This window comes from Sycon ciliatum, chromosome 7 (assembly GCF_964019385.1).
Source record: "Sycon ciliatum chromosome 7, ocSycCili1.1, whole genome shotgun sequence".
Lineage (NCBI taxonomy): Eukaryota > Metazoa > Porifera > Calcarea > Leucosolenida > Sycettidae > Sycon > Sycon ciliatum.
Window position 1 is genome coordinate 5,361,068 of NC_088649.1, and position 10,000 is coordinate 5,371,067.

Consider the following 10,000-nt stretch of genomic DNA (forward strand, 5'->3'; position numbering starts at 1 on the left):
AGCGTGTGTGTGTGTGTGTGTGTGTGTGTGTGTGTGTGTGTGTGTGTGTGTGTGTGTGTGTGTGTGTGTGTGTGTGTGTGTGTGTGTGTGTGTGTGTGTGTGAGAGAGAGAGAGAGAGAGAGAGAGAGAGAGAGAGAGAGAGAGAGAGAGAGAAAGAGAAAGAGAGAGAGAGAGAGAGAGAGAGAGAGAGAGAGAGAGAGAGAGAGAGAGAGAGAGAGAGAGAGAGAGAGAGAGAGAGAGAGAGAGAGAGAGAGAGGGAAGTGAATCATGACGGTGTCAGTAGACCTACCTGGAACAAGACGTAGCCAATCAATGAGAACATATAGATGAGAATGAGCGCGAGAAAGAATGTCAGCAAAAGAGAGCGTGAGTTCTTGGTGACACTGCGGATGACGTTCAACAGAGTCTCCTCGCGGAACAAGATGTCGAAAAGCTGCACGAGAAACGTAGAAGAGATGAATAGGCGGTGTCATGGTGAAACCTTGAACGCCCACTCGTACACAACATACGCGCCAGCTACGATTCTTATGAACGGAGCCCAAGTGAAACATAGGACTAGAATATCCTCGTCAAATCTCCATGGCATGAGTCCAGAGTTTCCCGTACACATACCACACATATACGAGCACATGGCTTTGCCACCACCAGCATCACTAGCATCACGAGGATCACCACCACCATCACCAGACCGTCACCACCACCACCACCAACACCATCACCAGCATCACCACCAACACCAGCATCACTAGCATCACCACCAGCACCAGCACCAGCAGCACCGCCACCACCATCACGAACACCACCACCAGTACCACCAGCATCAGCTCCAACAGCACCGCCATCACCATCACGAACACCACCACCAGTACCAGCACCACCAGCACCGCCAGCTTCACCAGCAACACCACCAGCAACACCACAGTCACTTACCAGCAAGCTGAAGAAGAACACATGCACGAAGCCGAGCAGACAGATCAGCAAGTACACCGCTTGGTAGTGAACATCAAACGTGCTCAGGCTGCGGAAACTGGCAGTCACCGACTGCGCCTGCATTGCTCCATCAGCCTTGCCTCTACTCTCATCGTCAGGCCCGGATGCAAGAAGACCAACACAGTCGTCATTGTCGGCGCAGTAGTTGCTGTTTTCCAACACGGATTCCTGCGACGCCTGGTTGCTGGCCAGTTCATCGCTCATGCTTGCCTCCATGCCACCACCGCTGCGTGTTGTGCTGTGCACGGCGGTGTCCTCGTGGTAGAAGAAGCCGTGATTGCCGAGAAACGCCAGCACGCATAGGCACCGGTTGAGCAGCTGCAGCAGCAGCACAGGGTGGATGAAGAACGGGAGAAGCAAGTACAGATACACCTCGTGAATGCACACATCACATACCAGCAAGTGCCCATGCACACATCACTTACAGTGAAACCTGTCTAAGACCACCACTCAAGGGACCTTCAAAGGGCGGTCTCTATTACCAGGGGGTCTCCTTATACAGGGTCGTTTTGCTGGACATAGCATCCCTTGGTCCTGGTTTCAATGGTCTTCTAGGACAGGTGGTCACCTTATCCGAGTGGTCCCCTTTGACAGGTTTTTCTGTACTGTAAAAGCCATATATATAATGAAGTGCTAACTCTAACGAGTTAACGAGGAGACATCTGTCAATAAAATAGAAATAAATCGTTATACAGAAATCGATACATATACTGTCCTATTGAGCGTTGAGAATGAGTGAGAATCGTTACCTTTGGTACACGTAAACTAGTCAACTTGGGGAAATCGTTATAATATGCGCCTCGTTAGAATAATGGCTTTTACAGTAATTTGAAGTTCAATCATGCACACACAGGCATGTACGCATGCACACACCGGCATGTACGCATGCACACACACACACACACACACACACACACATGCATACAATTATGTGCAATACTAGTACATGTGTGCCAGTACCTGACAAATAACAGAGTATCACAACGCAGATGACCTGTGCTTTCCACTGCTCACACAGTGATCAATACACACGTGCAGAGATTTCTAACAATCATGCTGCCGAATGACTGGCCAGCGTGAAACAAAGCCATTCTGACTCCTGTGAACGAGACTTGAAGCTGCAGATAAAGTCGTCCTGAAGTTCTTCGTATCCTTGTGTTCACGCATGTACAGTAAAACCGGCCCTAACCGGACGACGCCCTCGGTGCAGTGGAGCTTATCCCGATATGACGGGATGCCGCTTGATCCAAGGATGCAAGCTCGATCCATAGCACATGACAATTTGCCCGGTCAATACAGGATTCCGCTTGGTGCAGGGTCCGGCAAACACAGGGTTTAGGTTGCGTTTGGTTGGGCATTTTCGGAATGTAAATGACAATCATTCTGGAATGGGAATGGGTAAGCATCACCTGACCAAACAAACGGGCAAGAATGATTCCCAGTGATTCCCATTGTGGAATATGACCAATCAAACACAGGTTTTACTGTGCTGTAGAATCCTTACCTGAGTGGCTGCAAGAAAGAACAGAGTCTTCCCCTCGTCCAGGTGTATGATCATCTCGGAGAGCAGACAGAACAGGAATAGGTACAGTGCTTCGCCACTGCCAAACTTGACATGTGACAGGCAGCAGCCCAGCATGGTGATCAGTGTGGAGATGTGGAAGAACACTGTCGTGGCTGAGAGTGGGCATGTAGCATGTAGCAGAGTGAGTGTAAAACAGACGTGGATACATGCACATGCACACACGTACACGCACAAACGTACACATGCACACGCACACATGTACACGTTCACGTTCACGTGCACACACACACACACACACACACACACACACACACACACACACACACACACACACACACACACACACACACACACACACACACACACACACACACACACACACACACACACACACACACACACACACACACACACACACACACACACACACACACACACACACACACACACACACACACACACACACACACACACACACACACACACACACACACACACACACACACACATACACGTGTCAGTATAATGTCAGTGAACAATTGCTCCCTATGATGTTGTTCTACGCCCAAGGGCAGTGTAAGGAGCGCAAGGAGGTCCAGAAGCCCTATCCGGTCCACGGCGCTCTATGCAGTCCAATGTGCCTTACATGGTCCAAGGTGCCGTACATGGTCCAAGGTGCCTTACATGGTCCAAGGTGCCTTACATGGTCCAAGGTGCCTTACATGGTTCAATGTGCCTTACAGGGTCCAAGGTGCCTTACGTGGTCCAAGGTGCCTTACACGATCCAAGGTGCCTTACATGGTCCAAGGTGCCTTACATGGTTTGGGCACCCTGTAAGAAGACCTTGGGGTCTGTTGGGAATGCCCAAGTAAAATAATAAAATACAATACACAAATACATGGTCCAAGGTGCCGTACACGATCCAAAGGGCCGTGCACTATGCGGTCCAATGCGCTATACACAGTCAAAATCGCCTCGGCCTCGGCCTATGGTATACTACATGACTGTATTCTCCATTACGCCACGCGAATAGGGTTTCTAATAACTTTCTACTTTCTATCCAAGAGTCAATACGGAATTTCTGATCGACAGCAGCGCCATACTCAACACAGCGCTTGCAACGGAATCACTCTGACATTCCAGACTCGGGATGCCGGACACAACGCACGAGTTTCTATAGTCTTTCACATCATTGTTGACGAACTAGGAACAAGCAACTCAACACAACATGAAATTGAATTGCAGCTAGGCAATGCACCAAGTGAGAATACTAACCTCCGACAAACTCTCGGTAGTTATCGAACGGATAGAAGATGGCGACAACAAGATTGATGATGACCGCCAGCATGAAGGAGGCACGTGACCAGACGTTCTCCATTTGACATAGTCTGTATAGAAGAGACCGGTCTGGATGTTGGTGGACACACGCACGCAGTCACACACATACACACACACACACCCGCATGCACACACACACACGCACACACACACACACACACACACACGCACACAGCAGCAGCAGCACCCAGACATACCCGCATGTGCACATACAGAGTATACTCTTGAGTGTCATGTAGAACGAAGTAGATGTACACAAACTCTACAACATGTGCTCACTCCACGCTTACAGCTTATCAAAATGTGCGGACAACCAGCCAAAATAGACCAACAACACAAGCCTGACAGGCAGGCAGGCAGGCAGGCAGGCAGGCAGGCAGGCAGGCAGGCAGGCAGGCAGGCAGGCAGGCAGGCAGGCAGGCATGCAGGCAGGCAGGCAGGCAGGCATGCATGCAGGCAGGCAGGCAGGCAGGCAGGCAGGCAGGCAGGCAGGCAGGCAGGCAGGCAGGCAGGCAGGCAGGCAGGCAGGCAGGCAGGCAGGCAGGCAGGCAGGCAGGCAGGCAGGCAGGCAGGCAGGCAGGCACCAAGCAAGCAAGGCAAGCAGCCTTGCCTACCTTTCAAGTTCTTCTGCCACTTCATCTCCATGAAGAGCTTCTCGACACGATTAGCAAAGTCTGGCACTTTGCTGCCCTGGTTGTCGGGGACAACAGTCTCCTTGACTTTGTCCTTGCTGTCCTTGGTCAAGTAGCTGCAGATGGTGGGAACTGGGAACACGATCTGCTCCATGCGACGATCCTCACGAACAATCTACGCCCAGAGCACAAGCAAACAATAACAGAACACAAAAGAAGACTGCTTTCACACAACAGCAACACACACACACCAACACCGCATACACATGATGTACACAAAGTAACGTACTACAGCCTACTACAACCCACTTATCAATAGAGCACAAAAAACAGCAACAGAACACAAGCGAACACCTGGACCAATAGAGAATACGGTAGGCAGTGCAATGCATTCAGCAACAGCAGAGCCACTGGTGATTCCGATAAGGCCTTGTCATTTCTAACGTTAGATCTCACAGTGTATGTTGCATCACCACCAGTAGTTTTATACAACCAAAACAAGCTGTATAAATCGACGTGGTCATGTTTGATCACAGTCATTATCACCATCACCAAGCCGCAGCTTATATTATGACTTTTTGGGGAAATTTTCCAGGCTTCTACATGAGACAGGCTTCAATACAAGGCAGGTATTTCTATGTCACGCACCACCTCAACGCTTCCGTGAGCCGCACAAACCTCACGACCTCAAGTCATGCAGACCACAATAGGGGTACAGTAGAAAGTCCGCTCACGCGTATAGCACTCGTCTGGCGGCTCGCAGAACAAGTCTCTACCTTACCTCAATCTGTGCAGTGTGTTGGTGGTAGTAAAGGATGCCTTCATCGCCACTGTCCTGATACAGCTTCATGGCACACTGTAGCTCCTTGTCATCACGTGATAACTACACAAGATTGAGACACACGCGCACACACACACACACACGCATGCACGCACGCACGCACGCACGCACGCACGCATGCAACACACACCCACCCACACCCACGCACGCACCCACGCACGCACACGCACACACACGCACACACACACACACACACACACACACAAACAACCACACCCATATACACACATGTTTAAAACCTGGCCACAGTTATCACAAGTCAATTATGCTCGCAAGTGTCCTGTAAGCAAGGAAACACCTCCGCAATGGGGCTATGAAGCCGAGACCTCTGGTCGGCGGAGCTTAATGGGCCCCACCACCACACTCCATTATTCACCCCAGTGTTCGTTGCACACACACAGAGTGGTTTCCGCCCCAGCAGAAGCACCACAGATGTTGTGTGGTCATACCGATGGTTGGCGGCTCGATGCCAACGCTATCGCTGTGCGCTGGATATCCTAGGCATTGATGTGTCAAAAGCGTTTGACTGTATAAGCAGGCCACGGCTCATCTCGGTGCTGGGATCGTTCTTGCAGCCGGATGAAATCCGAATGATCAGTTACCTCCTCCAGGACACCGTACTGTGGGTTGTACTCCCATCCGCTAAGGGTCCGTCATTCCCCACTCTCCGCGGCACACCCCAAGGTGACTCGTTGTCTCCTGTTCTTTTCATTGTGTACCTTGAGGGTGCGCTGCGTGATGTCCGGCCTCTTCTTCTACCACGTCCCCCTGCCGATATCTCCCTGGGGTTACCAACTGAAACTGCCTACGCCGACGATGTGGATTTCGTGACTACTGATGGTGAGAGGCTGAGGACCCTCCTTCCAACCATATCCAACAAGCTCCTCGAATGGGATTTGAAAGTGAATGAGACCAAAACAGAGCACACGCACATCGAACGGCACACTGATCGCATCGAGGAGGAGTGGCGAACCACCAAGAAACTCGGGTCCCTATTAGGTGATGCCGAGGATATGCTACGGCGACAGCAACTGGCAACTGTTGCCTTTGGTAAACTCTGGACGCTGTGGATCCGTAGGTCGCTAGTTCCGGAGGATCTCCGCATCCGGCTCTATAATGCCTTTTTACTCCCTGTACTCTGCTACAATTGTGCAACATGGGCACCAACGAAACAGCAGCTGAGCCGTATTGAGGCCTTCCACCGAAAACAGCTGCGGGCGCTAATCGGCATTGTGTTCCCGAATCGGATTAGGAACGAGAGGCTCTATGAGCGTACCGGCGCGGTTCCTCTCGGCATTATCATCTTGAGAGCTAGGTGGAGGCTCTTTGGGCACGTCCTCCGGCTCCCGGCTGACTCCCCACCATCACTGGCCATGGGAGCGTACTTCGCAGAGCCTCGTCCAGCGGGCTGGAGGGGACGACCAAGACACACACTACCAACGCTACTACAAGATGATGCCAAGCGGATTGGACTTTCCTTGTCAAGCAAAGTCGATCTGGAGGCGTTCCGTGCCCTTGCTGCTGACCGAAGCGGTTGGGTGGGCATCTGTGCCCGAGTGGTGTCGGCACCCTAGTTTTTGTCTTCTTTTCGCATATTTCTTCTTTTTATGAAACTGTTATGGTCTTTTGTATCTATTCGAAGTGGCTTATGCGAACACTTTTGGCTGGTTTGCGTGATTTGCATGCCCATTAATGCAGCTGCAGGCCATGCTGATGTCTACGCGAACAAGCACATAATAATAATAAGTCTGGAGGTATGTGGATTTTGTAGAAAAAAACAAAAAAATGCCAGCCCTCATTTTGACAATACCTGATGAGCTAAGATGTAGAGATTATGGCCAACTGTTATTGCCGACAAAGCGTCTTCGCTGTCAGCGTCCACAAAACGGCTATCCTTGCCGGCTGCAAAAGCGTTGACACACAGGTTGAGCTGCGGAAACACACACACGAACAAATGCATATACGAAGCGCGCACATATGGACGTTGAATACAACAAACAAAGCATCACAGAACAAGAAAGTCACGGGGCGAGTTCGCTCAAGCAAGGCGCCATAACGATAAGGTGCAAGCCTATGGCGCTCCTGAATGTTCTTTACTTTGGCGCTTGCCTCACTCAGCGCGTAGCATAGACTGGATATCGATAACCTACAACAATACAAACAAATGCTTAAGTTCAAGCTGCCGTCTGCGAAATGTTCTCCGTTGTCCTGCTTCAGGGCATCTAAGCACTTCTGCTCACTTGCCATGCATAGATGCATAACACACAGTCTGCAGTGTGCGAACACTCGCCATGTATACACATCATCTGAAGTGTGCAAATACTTGCCATGTATACACACAGTCTGCAGTGTGTGAACACTTACCAGATCTGCTGGTTGTATTCGCTGGGTAATGCGCTCGGCCAGGATGCTGTCCTGGCGACTCTCCATGATAGCCAATAAGCACTTGCTGGCGTTGTTCTGAACAGAACGATCACACCAATAACAATGACAGCGACAAGGACGATGGTGACAACAACAACCCAAATGCCTAGTTAGCTCACTGCTAATCATGAAATTCCCTTTAATCTTGCGTCGCAAGACGTCTATGTAAATCTCACTCTACGATCTCTTATTGGCCATAGGCAATCGTGAGAATAAAGATTTGAAACAACAATGAAAACAGTATGAGCAGCAGCAGCAATACGTACAGCGCTGTCAATTTGGTGGGGTGATACAACACTCGTAACTTGACATAAAGGTATACGGTGGCAGAAGAAAACACCACAATCAACTTCATATCGGCTCAACTGATATACAGTTTTATACACGTGTGGCATGATTAAATTTCGTGAAAAGATCCTCCATGAGCAGTAGAGAGTTACCTTGAGCTGCAGTACGAGGTTGATGTTAGTCTCCTGCAGTGGGCTAATGTCGTTCATCATGACAGCGATGACAATGTCAATACCGTTGCTGTCATGATTGGCAATGGCCGACTGGTTGTCCGCACACGGTCCCTGGCAATACTCGGTCAGCGTCTCCAGGCACTGGTTGATCAACGGCACCTTGGCCTGGGTCACAAACAAACCTGCAACAACAACAACAACATCAAGCCGAGGATGCACAAACAGCAAGTAGAGGATGCACAAACAGCAAGCACAAACCGGTACTTGATCCCATCAAAAAGTAGCAGATAGAACAGAAGGACAGAAGGGATCACGACTGAGTTGACCTTTCGAGCAGACTCTTCTTACAGACAGACATACGGACAGACAGATAGACGGACAGGCAGACGGATAGACAGATAGACGGACAGACAGACGGACAGATAGACGGACAGACAGACAGACAGACATACAGACAGAAATACAAACAGACAGATAGACGGACAGACAGACAGACAGAAATACAGACAGAAAGACAGACAGACAGACGGATAGACAGACAGACAGACAGACAGACAGACAGATAGACAGACAGACAGACAGACAGACAGATAGTCAGACAGACACACAGACAGACAGAAAGACAGACAGAAAGACAGAAATACAGACACCAAATCACTCCCCATTTGGTCAGCGATACAAAATAAGATCTCACCAACAACACCAACACCAGCAACACCAGCAAGCTTACCTAACAACACCAGCAAGCTTACCTAACAACACCAGCAAGCTTACCTAACAACACCAGCAAGCTTACCTAACAACACCAGCAAGCTTACCTAACAACACCAGCAAGCTTACCTAACAATCCCATGCCGCCAGTAGCACCACCGCACATAGCACACAGCAGCTGTAATGTAGCGTGTATCATGTTGTAACTGTTGCGTGTGTTATGCTGCTTGCGAATGTAATTCTACAGTGCAAGCAAACACACACACACACACACACACACACATGCAAGCAAGCACACACACACACACACACACACACACACACACACACACGTGCGCGTGCGCGTACAGTCCGGGAAAACAGGAAGAAAAGAAGACGATGTGAATATTTCCGCCACCACAACAGCGTCATGTGAGCCACTTTGAACAGATAATTATAGTCAAGACATGCATGTGCGGAGAAATCATGCAAGCAGAGAAGGAACAGGACACACGTACGGTATGCGAGCAATGGAGGCTGTACAACATAACATACACGCTCTGGATGTGAACCACAAGGTACTGCCACCCATGCCACACTGTACCTGTGCAGGCCGAGGTAGCTACGCAAATTGCACATCAATGCATGCATTAAATAGCATGCGGCACGCACACTCCTACCCACAGATACATTTGCCAAACTAGCCAGGTCCATCCCTGCCCTTGCCCCCCTCCCCTGCCCTGGCCCTCATCCTCCAGCACACAACACCATTATAAACTACACCACACACGTCTTACCTGCAATTTGTGGTTGTGCGTCTCGCACAGCAGCTGCAGAAACCTGAGAATGGGCTCTACCTCGGCCACCACGCCGACATTGAGAACAATATCCTCGTCCAGCTGACTGCCCGGCCTGTTGTCCTCCAGTGGTGATGCAGTGCGCGAGCCACCCCCGGGCGTGGGCGGTGAAGTGGAATTCTGACGCTTGAGCCTTCCAAGCGGATCTAAATACACAAAACACATGGGCAATATGCAATGACGACAAAATCCGCCTTATAAGAGAGCTAGCTGAGTGGCAAGATGCCCATATATGGGTTAAG

The 10,000-nt window shown here is 50.1% G+C and overlaps 1 protein-coding gene across 1 annotated transcript in view; it reads right to left on the bottom strand.

The window, feature by feature from the left end:
* The window catches only part of LOC135820793 (inositol 1,4,5-trisphosphate receptor type 1-like), a 117,437-nt gene that overhangs the window by 9,473 nt on the left and 97,964 nt on the right, over window positions 1–10,000 (bottom strand). The window contains exons 51-61 of the mRNA XM_065333836.1: window positions 9,699–9,904; window positions 9,052–9,163; window positions 8,191–8,393; window positions 7,691–7,786; window positions 7,137–7,256; window positions 5,267–5,368; window positions 4,468–4,660; window positions 3,791–3,922; window positions 2,495–2,667; window positions 931–1,308; window positions 290–433 (exon numbers count right to left, since the gene is read on the bottom strand). Coding sequence (XP_065189908.1) covers window positions 290–433; window positions 931–1,308; window positions 2,495–2,667; window positions 3,791–3,922; window positions 4,468–4,660; window positions 5,267–5,368; window positions 7,137–7,256; window positions 7,691–7,786; window positions 8,191–8,393; window positions 9,052–9,163; window positions 9,699–9,904 — 1,859 coding nt within the window. The remainder of the gene's footprint in view (window positions 1–289; window positions 434–930; window positions 1,309–2,494; window positions 2,668–3,790; window positions 3,923–4,467; window positions 4,661–5,266; window positions 5,369–7,136; window positions 7,257–7,690; window positions 7,787–8,190; window positions 8,394–9,051; window positions 9,164–9,698; window positions 9,905–10,000) is intronic.